This window comes from Macaca thibetana, chromosome 10 (assembly GCF_024542745.1).
Source record: "Macaca thibetana thibetana isolate TM-01 chromosome 10, ASM2454274v1, whole genome shotgun sequence".
In the NCBI taxonomy this organism is placed as follows: domain Eukaryota; kingdom Metazoa; phylum Chordata; class Mammalia; order Primates; family Cercopithecidae; genus Macaca; species Macaca thibetana.
Window position 1 is genome coordinate 6,675,335 of NC_065587.1, and position 13,274 is coordinate 6,688,608.

Genomic DNA, 13,274 nt, shown 5'->3' on the forward strand with positions numbered 1-13,274 from the left:
GTTGGCATTTGTGTGGGTCTCAGGAGAAACACCCCAGGTCAGGTTTCCCCAAAGGGATCCTCTATGCTTTGCAGCCAGGAGAGGTGAGGCATGCAACTGGAAGGAACATAATTAACAGGGAACGTCCCCTACAATCATGTGTGTACACAGGACTGAAGAGGGTGCCCCAAAGTTTGTATCTACCACAAATTTCAGAACGTGATCTCATTTGGAAATAAGGGTCTTTGCAGATACTGGCTCATACGAGGTCATCATGGATTATGGTGAGTCCCATCTTAATCCAATATGGCTCACATTCTTATTAGAAGAGGAAATAGACACAGAAACAGACAGAGCAAAGAAGCTGTATGATGACAGAGGCAGAGACTAGAGAGAAATGTGGCCACAAGCCAAGGACACCAAGGACTGATGGCCACCACCAGAAGCTGGAGGAGGCAGGAAGACTCCTCCCCTGGAGGAGGAGATGTGAAGGAGGACATCCTACCCTGACAACGTCTTGATTTCAGACTTCTGGCCTCCATAATTGCGAGAGAATAAATGTCTGCTGTTTTAAGCCACCTGGTTTGTGGTACTTTGTTACGGCTGCCCTAGGAAACTGATACAGCATATGTCACACTTTTCCCAGAGCGTGGCAGGTATCAAAAAGCAATGATGGCCGGAGCAGTGGCTCACGGCTGTAATCCCAGAACTTTGGGAGGCCGAGGCAGGCAGATCACAAGGTCAAGAGATCGAGACCATCCTGGCCAACATGCTGAAACCCCGTTTCTACTAAAAATACAAAAATTAGCTGGGCGTGGTGGCACGCGCCTGTAATCCCAGCTACTTGGGAGACTGAGGCAGGAGAATCGCTTGAACCCAGGAGGCGGAGGTTGCAGTGAGCCGAGATTGTGCCACTGCATCCAGCTTGGGTGACAGAGCGAGACTCTGTCTCAAAAAAAAAAAAAAAAAGAAGTGATGGTGGTGAGGGAGGCATGGCAGTGGTGACAGTAGGGGTGGCAGCCCACCTGTCACGGGAGCTCCAGGTGGAGTCTGGGTGGCTGATCCAACCACCACTGAACCCCTCAAGGGACCGGGAACTCACTTCCCACTGGGCCAGCCCACAGGGGACACCATCAAGATCTGAGCTTCCATCCCTTTCCTGAGTTTGACCCCCAGGGAATACTCAGGGTTGGTGATTGTTATTGAACAACAGTGTGGGTGATGCTTATCCCGATTCTCAGGAGTGCCTGCCAAGGAAGGTCCAGAGACATTGTGTTCACCTAGTCACGGACCAAACGTGCCTGAGGCACCCACCGGGTGCTGGGCCCAGGTCTAGGATTGGAGACGTGAAGCTGGATGTTTTACAGGTTTGTAGTAAAATCTCGGTTTTATGGGGGAAACACTGCAGCTCAGCAAAAGCAAGTGATCAGCCTAAAGCCACACGGCCAGGCAGTAAATAAGGCCCTTCCCTTCCTTCCTTCCAGCCTGGAAATGCCACATCCCTTACACCAACCACTCCATCTGGGGTTAGATAAGGGATCCACTGAGTAAGCTCAGAGGCCAGGGGGCTGCAGAGAAGAAAGAAGGTGGCTCTAAGGTCCGGGGAGTAATGGCGCCCAGTTCGCAGGACCCCCTGCTCCCATTTCATTCTGCTTTGGTCATGGTCCAAACAACACTTCTCTAACCCGTTATGGCAGGAAGCACCAGCAAGTGCTTGCCTGGTTCAAACTTTCTGCAAACCCCAAAGATTATCTTGGACTCAAGTGCAAGCCTGAAAGGAAATACTCTGGTTTCTCAGCCTGCACAGGGCTCCTGGGGCCCCGAGCTGACGTAGGTGGGCTCGGGAACCATATCCCCATGTGTCCTAGGGAAGCCTTTTCAGGCCGGCTGCCTGCGAACCAGTGGCCAAGACAAGGGGCCATAGGAATGGCCCCCCAGGTCCCAAGTCACCACCACCAGCCACAAACATCCTCCTTAGGAAGGAAACATGGAGACATGGCAGGTGGCCCTCGCCTGATGCCAGAGAGGAGCATTCCCGTCCAGTCAAGACTGAGCTCCCAGGGTAACAGAGGGGTCAGAATGCGTTCAGAAAACACAGTGGCAGCCAGGTCCTCCCGGACCACAGAGACCACGGGACCGAGAAGTTTAAAAACCAGAGGAAAGTGGAGCCGGATGTCTCAAGTAAAATAAACACGGAGGTATCCAAGGTTCCAAGCGTGACCTTAATTCTGGCAGCAGTGGTCGCCCCCGCAGACCCCAGGCATGTGTTCCTCCTTTAGTGGCTCAGCAGCCTATGCCGAGTGCTTAGAGGATAGAAGGCGCTCAGTGCACGTTTACTGAGGGAAACTGCATACATGAACCCTAGGCAGCGACTGTCCACTTAAATGTAAGGGAAACAAAGCCAGGCATGGCTGCTCCCACCTATAATCATAGCACTTTGGGAGGCTGAGATGGGAGGATCACTTGAGCCCAGGACTTCGAGACCAGCCTGGGCAACATAGTGAGTCCCCGTCTCTACAAAAATTTAAAATTAGCCAGGCATGGTGGCATGTGCCTGTAGTCCTAGCTACGTGAGAGGCTGAGGTGGGAGGACTGCTTAAACCCAAGAGGCTGAGGCTGCAGTGAACCGTGACTGCACCACGGTACTCCAGCCTGGGTGACAGAGTGAAACCCTTTCTCAAAACATAAAATAAAATAAAAAATAAATGCAAGGGAAACAGCAAGAGAAAGGTAACTCTACTTCACCCTCTGTAAGAAGGACCTGGGTTCTGGTTCCATTTCTCCAAGTGAATCAAGAGAAATGAACCCAAAAAAAGAGATGACGGGGCATGATGAATAATCCACGGCGAATGCAAAGCGGCTTTAATTTGGGTGTCTGTTTCATCCCACGGGGCCAACCTCCTCCAATGAGTAATAAGCACATTCAAGGGGATTGAATTCCAACCAGTTGGCTTTGGAGAGAAATGAATGTTCTTTTCAAAAATGTGGAAAATTAAACCTCAACACCCTCCTGCCTCTGCTTCTGCCTCTCATGAAATCAATGCCATTGTTCCCGTTCCAATCATTTATCTCGGAGCCAGGGTGAGACACACATTTTGTCAAAAGGGAAAAATAGAAGGTAGCCTCCTGGGGGGAAAAAAGGAGGGGGAGGGCAGGAAAACTGCAGGAGGAAGAAGACGTTGCCTCTCTGGCGGAGTTACGGGCAGGCCGACCGCTCGGTTATACTCACCCGCACGACCACCACCTGCACCGTTACATGCTCAGGAAGGCGGATGGGGGCCCGGAAGTGCATGGCCAGAGAGACCAGCAGGTGGAGGATGGCCACCAGGTTCTTCCCATGAATTGCTGCGGGAGGGAGGAGGAAAGGAGACACTTTAGATCAGGTGACACAGGAACCCGGGCCCACGTGCAGAAAGCAACAGAGACACAGCATCTAAATGAGACCCCAGCAAGGCTAGGATGGAGCAAAGTGTGGACAAGTAAAGAGAGCTGATGAGCAACCTGGTGAAGTCATTTCTGGTTTCAATGTCTCCTCTCTTGTTGGCCTAAGATGACTTGTGCAGACACTTTTAGAAGCACAATGGTTTTAAAAGCAATAAATTGGGCAGTGATGAGGGGAAGGAACAGGATAGTAAAATTAGCACAGAAGGGAAAAGATCACAGAAAGCAGGTCACGGCCACTTAACCATCACAAGGATGTGCGTTATGATCTCTGGCACTAAAAAAGGGCTCCCTCTACACAACGAACCATCCCAACAAGGGTAGGCTGCCAAGGGCGAAGGCTGCTCTGGGGACATTAGCCATTCGCCCCTGCCTTGCCTGAGTCTGTCCTCTCTCCTCCTCAGCATGCAGACTCAGGTTTGGTCATCATCACCATTTCTCCTCCGCAGGGTTTTACAGTTTACAAGGCACCCGATTCCCCACCCACGGACCTAGCAACCCACGAGACAGCCTGGGTCTGCCCAAGGTCTCGATGCCAAGAAACCAGGTGCAGGGCCAGGCTCCAGGGTCTCCTGCCCACCGCTGAGAGCCCAGCTCACCAAAACACAGAGACCTCTGGCCCTGCACAGAGAGCCCTGAAGCCACACCCTGACGGCCTTGCTTCAAGGGGAAGGAGGTGGGGAAGGAGTGGGCAGCACCGAGGAGAACTTTCTCCTGGTTTAGTCTTTCACCTTCTGGGTTCATGTCTTGGCTGAAAATACCATGATGTCACATCTCCTAATGCCAGGGTCACAGGCAAACAGCCCACTAGGGTTGCTGCCACTGGTATTTGGGGTTGAGTCCCAACAAGAACCCCCCAAGGCTGCTTCTCTCTCGAAGTCCCTCTGAGCCACCCATCCACAAACATTGCCTCTCTCCTCTGCAGCGTGGGGAGGATGGAGAACCGTGGCCTGACCAGGTACCTTTTCTAGGAGCTCCCTAACCCTTCTCCTGTTCTTCTCCCCTGCAATGCTCTACCTCTTACGGCGCAGGGAGATGAACCCAATTCTAAGATGCAAGGCCAGATGGGATGATGATGAATGCGGATGACAAATGTGGATGACGAATGTCGAGAGGACGGGCTCCCTCCAGACACTCCCTCCCCCCACGGCGTGGAACTCACAGTCCACGCTCCACCGGAGTGCCCAGCCGCGGGGCCGCAGCAGGTCATGTACTGCTTCCAACACCGTCTGCAGCTTCTGTTTCTGCCCTATTTCGGACTGTGTCACCTCAGCCACATTCAGCTTGCATCCTGCCAGTTTTTCTGCAATGAGAAGCACAAGAGGAGAGGGTCAGAAAAAGCTGGAAGGGCCAGGCATGGTGGCTCATGCCTGTAATCCCAGCACATTGAGAGGCCGAGGTGGGTGAATCACTTCAGGCCAGGAGTTTGAGACCAGCCTGGCCAATATGGTGAAATCCCGTCTCTACTAAAAATACAAAAATTAGCCAGGCATGGTGGTACATGCCTGTAATCTCAGCTACTCAGGAGGCTGAGGCAGAAGAAGTGCTTGAGCCCGGGAGGTGGAGGTTGCAGTGAGCCAAGATCACATCATTGCACCCAAGCCTGGGCAACCTGAGTGAGACCCTGCCTCAGAAAGAGAGAGAGAGAGAGAGAAAGGGAGGAAGGAGAGAGAGAGGAAGGAAGAAAGGAAGGTAGGAAGGAAGGGAGGGAGGGAGGGAGGGAGGGGAGAGAGAAAGAGAGAGAGGAAGGAAGGAAGGAAGGAAGGAAGGAAGGAAGGAAGGAAGGAAGGAAGGAAGGGAGGGAGGGAGGGAGGGAGGGAGGGAGGGAGGGAGGGAGGAAGGAGAGAAAGAGAAGAAAGAGAAGAAAAAGAAGAGAACAAAGAGAAGAGAGAAAGAGGAAGGAAGGAAGGAAGGAAGGAAGGAAAAGTGAAAAGAGAGAGATGCTGAAGGAACTCAGAACCACCAGGACTGACCCTGGCCTCAAGGAGGTCCCCGAAGTGGGGCAAGTTACCACGTGGCCAAGGGGGCATCTTGAGATGTTGAACCATGGAACTCTGAGCTTTCAGGCCACTAATCTTCCTTAGAGAATGACTCCAGATTGAAAAGGGAAGAAGAGTTAAGGATAAAACTGTGGGTGTTACACTAGGGAACATTCTATGCATACAAAATGGAAAAAACATAATTCAAGATGCAATTGAGAGGCAAAGAGTTTACCTGGGAAGAACGAGAGAGGGGGTCAGAAGGTGAGAAGACCGTCCGTGTGGGTCCCAGAAGGGAGAGGACTGATAAAGATAATTTTTTAAAAGGTCTTAGAAGCTACCTCTGCCTCCCCACACACCTGAGGCTCCCATTCTTGTTTCTCTAACATTCTGACACCACAATAGGAAGTTAGATTAGATATTCACAGAACTGGCGATGATTTTATTACCGAGAATGAACAGGAAGCAATCTGGAGGAGCGCAGACAAGAACTGTCACTTTTCATCAAGATTCAATTACTGAGGCTGAGCTCCAGCCGAGCCTGCACCTCCTCCAATTTCCCTTTTGTTAGCAGTAGGTACTGGCAGGTGCCGGCCACCAGCGCCCCACCCCATGCCTGCTACATGGCAGGAAGGACCCCCAGTTTCCCTGCTAGTCTTCGATTCTAAGACTCCATTGTTTACCGACAGATCCCCTCTGCAAAACAACAAAAGCGACGTCACAGAGCATCGTGAGATGGTTCACTGGGAGGGTGACTGCAAGCAGCACAGAGCCTTCAATACACAGCTGCTGTTGGTGACGCAGGCATTGACGGGCGATCATGAAAGCAATCAAGTCCAGGCTGGTCACAAATGGGGTTTCTGTTTTGCAAGTGATTCCCAGCACAAAGTTCTGTTGAAAGCATTTTAGCCAGAGGCCCCTATGTCTTCAGTGTTATCTCCCCAGCAGCCTCCCCTCCCTCAATTAGAAAACAAACCGCTTTGGTATCCCTTTCAGGATAATAAAATTCTAGAGCAAGGCCTGCTGGGCTCGGAAAACCCCTTCAATCCTTCGTTTGTTGGCTCACAGATAGGGACTGAACACCTACTATGGGACAGGCACTATCCTAGGTGCTGGATATGGCACAGATAACAGAGGTTCCTAGTGGGGAGATAGACACTCGTAAATAACATCAGATTGAGCGGCAGTGACTGCAAGAGAAAAAACAAAGCAGCCCAACAAAACGCATCCTGCAGGGGAGTGGAAATGATTCCCGCTTATTCATCTTATTTCCCTCCATCTGGATCTAACAGTTCCTCGCTGAGTCATCCACAGCTGTCTGTCTGAATTTGCGCCCTGGAAGTAGAGAGCAAGTAGGTCCCACAGGTGTTCAACAACCACAGACAGGGCAGAGCAGGGCAGCTTGGAGAAGGAAGGAGAGAGAGAATTATACGGAACTGGGTGGTCCGAGAGCCTCACCCACCAGGGAGAAGGGGAGCCTGACACACCCCCGTTGCACCTGCCACCATCCAGCCCCGCAGACTGAACATGGCCACGTCACCCAGGGTGGAGGAAGAGGAGTCGGCAGAGGAGCGGAGGACACTGGATTCATTTGCCTGGGCTGCTGCAACAAAGCATGCCACAGACCATGCAGCTTAAACAACGGAGATTTATGTCACAGCTCTGGAGGCCGGAAGTCCAAGATCAAGGCACCGGTAGCGTAGACCCATCTAAGGCCCCTCTCCCGGCTTGTAGACAGCTGCCGTCTTCTTCCTGTGTCCTCACTCGGTCTCCCTCTGTGCACGTCTGTGTCCCAATCTCCTCTTTTTATAGGAACCCTAGACATATTGGATTAGGGCCCACCCACTCGTATAGCCTCATTTTACCTTCATCACTTTTTTTTTTTTTGAGATGGAGTTTCACTCTCGTCACCCAGATTGGAGTGCAATGGCACCATCTCAGCACACTGCAACCTCAGCCTCCCAGGTTCAAGCGATTCTCCTGCCTCAGCCTCCCGAGTAGCTGGGATTACAGGTGTGTGCCACCACGCCCAGGTAATTTTCGTATTTTTAGTAGAGGCGGGGTTTTGCCATGTTGATCAGGCTGGTCTCAAATTACTGACCTCAAGTGATCCACCCACCTCAGCCTCCCAAAGTGCTGGGATTACACGTGTGAGCCACCATGCCTATCCTATTACCTCTATAAATACAGTCACGTTCCAAGGTTCAACCTGCAGGTCTGGCTGGTAGCAGGGACAGTGGGGGCCTGCCAGGCTACCCATCTCTCCTAGTGGGCGAAGCTCTCATTCCTTGCAATGTGCCTGTATTTAAAGAGGCAATTAAGGTAAAATGAGGTCACATGGGTGGGCCCCGCATGTAGGACTTGAACATAGGAATTTGGCGGTGGAAACAGCAGGCAACAGAGACCAAAGAGACTGGCCATGCCCGGGTGCTGCCTTAGGCTGGGTCTTGGGTGACTGCTGTGCAGCAGAGAATATGACACATGATCACCTGCATCATCAGACATCACTGTGCCCACTGGCGGGGGCTGCAGGAGCAGCTCAGGGCTCCATCGTGGCCAGGACTCCTATCTTCCTAGCACAGAAAGAGAGAAAGTTGGGGAGGATTCTCCCATGTAGCAGGTGACCCAGAGTGATGGCCACATGTGGGGTTGAGAACACATGTGAGGAAGAACCTCACCTTCACAAGGAGAGGGCGTGCCCATGAGTGAGCAGCAGGATGACAGTCGGGAGCTCCTGCAGCACGGGCACCTCACTCTGACCATATGCAGTCTACTTTGAGGGCTGCACTGCAAACACAGGGGAGCTACACCCCCAGAAACCTGGCATGTGGCAGAGTACCTAGGAGTTGCTTTCAGAATCTTCTCTCAAGAAGAAGGACTCAGCTGGGTGTAGTGGCTCATGCCTGTGATCCCTACACTTTGGGAGGCCAAGGTGGGAGGATCGTTTGAACCCAGTTCAAGACTAGCCTGGGCAATATAGCAAAACCTTAGCTCTACAGACAATACAAAAATTATCTGGGCATGGTGGTATGCATCTGTGGTCCCATCTACCTGGGGAAGCTGAGGTGGGAAGATCATCCAAGCCTAGGGGGTCAAGGCTGCAGTGAGCTGTGATCACGCCACTGCACTCCAGCCTGGGCAACAGAGTGAGACACTATCTCAAGAGAAAAAAAAAAAAAAAAAGAAGAGGGACTCCTCTAGGGTCCTGCTGGTTCACTCCGGGTAATTTCTACATGGCCAAACTAGAGGTCTGTTCTTTCCTCCTCTCACTCCCTCTCACCTCCTAGAAACACCTCCTTTACCCCTCCCAAATGCAACACTCCTCTGGCTCCCCCTCCCTTGTGACTGACCCCTGTCGGACTCCTTTGCCAGAACTTCCTCTTCCTGACCACTAATGGCTGACAGCCCAGGCCCAGTCCTCAGACCTCTTCTCTACTCCAGATGCACAGAAGTTGGCTTTGACCTTGGCATTTAGCTAAAATCTCCTATTTGATTTGGGCTTCTGCCCTTGGAAAGCCAAAGAGCTGAATGCCTACATCGGTGTCATTCCTGGCATCCTGGAGCTCAAGGATCAGGTGATCACATCAGTAGTATCACATCAAGAGTATATCACATCAATAGTATATTATGTCTTTTCAGTGTAACAACATTCACAAAACCAGACAAGACATTCTGATGCTCTGTTACTATCTGAATATTGTCGTCCATTGTTCTTTTTTCAATAAAAAAAAGTGCTATTAATATGTCAAACCACTTGACACTCAGATTTTAGAATTGCCTTCTCAAGTGCCTATGCCATTATTCAAACAAGATGGAAGAGCAGCTACTCCACAAGAAAAAGGCTGCTTGAGCCAAAGGAAGCCTCATGTTATACTTTATGGATAACACAACCAAGGTAGCAGGACTCATGGACAATCACAGCAACTCCAGAGTAAGTGCTGCCATTTGCCAGCACTAACTGAAGAGGGAACCAAAAGGATGTGTCTTGAGAGGGGAGGATGCGGCTTTAAAGATGCCCCTGTAATTCTACTCCATAGAAGGCACTGGCATGGTTTACAGGCAACCATGGCTGAGATGCAGATGCAAATTCAGAGCCTGTCCTGAGATTCTGAGGGCCAGTTCCATAGCCAGGCTGCCAGACACAAGGCTTGCGGACATACTGTTTCAACTCATTGGGTGGGAGAAGCCACAGGTGCAGGCAAAAGAATCAGAAATAAAAAATGAAAGTGAACACAACATTGAAGTTTGCTTCTGAAAATATTAGAAAGTATCTGCTTCAGGCAGGGAGCAAAGTACCAATTGGAGGGACTGCTTCAACAGAGGGCCAACACCAGCAACAGCCAAATCTTCACATCCAAGATCTCCAGGACGGCCCACGGGGAGACCCTTCCACCAGGATGGGGCTTGTCTGTGGGAGTGACCCTCCAGGATGGCCCACGGGGTGACCCTTCCACCAGGATGGGGCTTGTCTGTGCAGTCCATCAAAGCAGGGAGGTTGAGCAGAAAAACAAAACCCCAGACAGAGGATCTGCTGACCCCACTAATGCTGGGGATGACATGGGTGGAATCTCTTGCTGACCTTGAAGAGGTATGCTATCCCACGTACAAGGGGACACTGAGTTCTTGAGGTCACTGTCATAGGCATTTGGGGACCCTGAAAACATATCAGAGCTCTATGAGAACCGAAAGACTGTTCAGCAAATAGCTGATCCCTTCCGGAGTTTGTGGATGGCACTGAGGACCAAAAATCCAAACAATACTCATTTATCTGTCCCCGTTTCATTTCCCACAAGAGGATCCCACAATCTTTATAGGTAATGAAACTGCAGGAATTTTTTTCATTGACTTAATCAACAAATGTTTATCATGCGCCAGTCACCCAGGGGACTTGGGGTGGATGGGGTACCCAGCAGGGAGTCAGACACTCCTTATTTCTGCTCTTGGCATTTATTTATCTGTTTAAAAAACAACAGCAATAACAACTCCCGCTTATTGATGACAGACCTGTGCCAGGCACTGTGCCAGGGGCTCCACACATGTAATTTCAGCAGGCAGCTCGGATGGTTTCCAGTGGACAGACATGAAAAGGAGCTACTATGGCCAGGCACAGTGGCTCATGCCTGTAAACCCCACACTTTGGGAGGCCGAGGTGAGTGGATTGCCTGAGCCCAGGAGTTCAAGACCAGCCTGGGCAACATGGCAAAGCCTTTTACCTACAAAAAATACAAAACATTAGTCAGGCATGGTGGCATGCACCTGTACTCCCAGCTACTCAGGCGGCTAAGGTGGAAGAATCACCTGAGCCCGGGAAGTGGATGCTGCAGTGAGCCGTGATTGTACCACCGCACTCCAGGTCAGCCGATGGAGTGAGACCCTGTCTCAAAAAGGAAAGGAGCTGCAGCAACCACGGCCTCACTCCCTTCCTCTCTCTCCCTCTCGAAATTATGCATCTCAAAGGCACAGTTCTCTGCCCCTGAACCCTTCCTGATCAGGATGTTACCCCCACCACTGTGCTAAAACGGCTCCCATCTGGGCCACCAATGACCCATCAGGTGCCAAATCTAATGGTCAGTACATTTGAGTGATGCAGAGAAATTGGAGTGTTGCAGGAGCAAGGGAGCCATTTTTTAATGGAAATATTACATCAGGTCTGCACACTGAACAGTCCAGGGAAGACAGAAAGTGGCTACAGGAAAGATCAACCAAGGCACAACAGACCTGGGAAGCCCAGAGGTGAGAGGTGAAGCCTCTGCGAATTTGATAATTCCTTCCTCTACAGTGGTCAGCTCAAGGAAGCAACCCATTACACTTGAGGTCAACAATTCTAGTTTCTTCAACATCTGAACAAGGATATTCCCACAATATTATTGGTGAAAGAAAAACACTAGAAATGACAAAAATGCCCCACAGAGAAGACTGGGTGAGTAAACTGAGGAACATCCACACAGTGGGGTACAATGCAGCCGTAAAGAAAAAGAAAGGTGGTCTCCACGTGGAAGGCTTCCTAGAACATATCACTAAGTGAAACAAGCAAGGTGTGTAAAACAATGTATAAAATACACCACCTTTTATGCATGGAACAAAAGGGAAATGAGTAGTTGTGTGTATGGACATTTTTGTAAAGAAACATAAGAAGGATAAAATCAGAATCCACTGAAAATTGTTACCTGGGAGTGTACAGGTGGAAGAGAAAGCAGTGAGATCTCTCTCTCTCTCTCTCTCTCTCTCTCTGTCTCTCTCTCTTGAGACAGGGTCTCACGCTGTTGCCTAGGCTGGAATGCAGTGGTACAATCATGGCTCACTGCAGCTTCAACTTCCCAGGCTCAAGTGATCCTCCTGCCTCAGCCTCCTGAGCAGTTGGGAATACAGGTGCACATCACCACGTCTGGTAATTTGTAGAGACGAGGTCCCACTATGTTGCCCAGGCTTGTCTCAAACTCTTGGGCTCAAGTGATCCTCCTGGCTCAGCCCCTCAAGGTGCTGGGATGATAGGCTGAGCCACCACACCTGGCTAGGACCTTTCAAGGTATGTCATTTTCATAGTTTTGACTTGTGAAGCATGTAAATGCTTTACATTTTTTAAAGTAATATTAAATAAAATTAAGTGTAAACATATGCCAGGCACCGTGAGAACCCACCATGAGTCTGAGAATTCCTCTCATTCATCATCTGCGAACTCTGCTCTTCCGTTCTTTGCCTACAAACTCCCGCTTGTTCTCCTGCGTGAGCTGCAAGGCTGCCCCGCCCCCAGGCCACGGTCCTCTCCTCAGAACCTGCGGCATCTCCGAAGGCCCTCATCACAACCAATCTGAACAGTAACTGTAACTATTCGAAAATATTTGTCTTTTCAGACAGACTGTAAGTTCCTGAGGACAGGGACCATGTCTGTTTCAAAGATCAAAGTCCTGGCACCCAGCACTCAGGACTCATCGAACATCTGATGAATAAATAACCGCTTTGTTGGGCCATCAATCCATCTGTCAGCCAGTCCCGGGAAGATCACTAACCTGCCCTCGCCCAGCAAATGCGACACTAGAGCCTGTCCCTGGTGAGGGAACGTGAGCTATCACGTATCTGGTGACACATTCACTCACAGAATATCGCTGGGGACCCGCTTCCCTCCCGCTGCCTCCCATCCTGAGCTGAAGGAGCTCAAGCTGAAAGCGGGTGGCAGGGACACAAAGTGGGTCTGAGCCCCAACAGAATGGGAGCCGCACCTGCTGCTGCCCCATGGCTGGTTGTTCTGTAGAAATGGCGAGGAGAGAGAGGACCCTGAAGCCACAGCCCAGGGCCTGAGGGCACCACCTGGGAAGGGCACACTGCAGCTTCAAGTGTCCTCCTAGGACCTGTGGACCATGTCACTACGCAGAGAATCCTGGCCCAGCCCAGGGCTGCTACAGGGAGATGGGGGTGGGACAGAGTTGTCCCTGCCGTGGACTCACCCAAGAGCTTCTGCAGCACCTGGCCGTCGTACAGGTCTTCCTCCAGCTGCTTCACAATGATCCTCTCCTCCACCAGCACGTCGTTAATCCAGTCGAGGAGGACCTGCAGGAGACGCAGGCGTTACGGCCTCACTCCGCCAGTGCCACGGGGATGAGGCAGTGACCAGGGAAAGTGCAGACACACAGACTGCACAGATCTGCAGCCACCAACAGGACCAGAGCAAGCCCAGGGACAGAGGGTGCACAGCTCTGGGACCACCACCAGGACCAGAGCAAGCTCAGGGACAGAGGGTGCCCAGCTCTGGGACCACCACCAGGACCAGAGCAAGCTCAGGGACAGAGGGTGCATAGCTCTGTAGCCACAAGGACCAAAGCAAGCACAAGGACAGAGGGTGCACAGCTCTGCAGCCACCACCAGGACCAGAGCAAGCTC

At 51.2% G+C, this 13,274-nt stretch overlaps 2 protein-coding genes across 3 annotated transcripts in view; one reads left to right on the forward strand and one right to left on the reverse strand.

The window, feature by feature from the left end:
• Positions 1-13,274, forward strand: part of SULT4A1 (sulfotransferase family 4A member 1) — a 996,812-nt gene that overhangs the window by 694,108 nt on the left and 289,430 nt on the right. The gene's annotated exons all lie outside the window — the stretch shown is intronic.
• The window catches only part of PARVB (parvin beta), a 695,786-nt gene that overhangs the window by 36,306 nt on the left and 646,206 nt on the right, over positions 1-13,274 (reverse strand). For both annotated transcript variants that reach the window (XM_050805942.1, XM_050805943.1), the window contains 3 exons: positions 12,842-12,944; positions 4,583-4,723; positions 3,209-3,324 (listed from right to left, as the gene is read on the reverse strand). In XM_050805942.1, the coding sequence (XP_050661899.1) occupies positions 3,209-3,324; positions 4,583-4,723; positions 12,842-12,944 (360 nt within the window). The remainder of the gene's footprint in view (positions 1-3,208; positions 3,325-4,582; positions 4,724-12,841; positions 12,945-13,274) is intronic.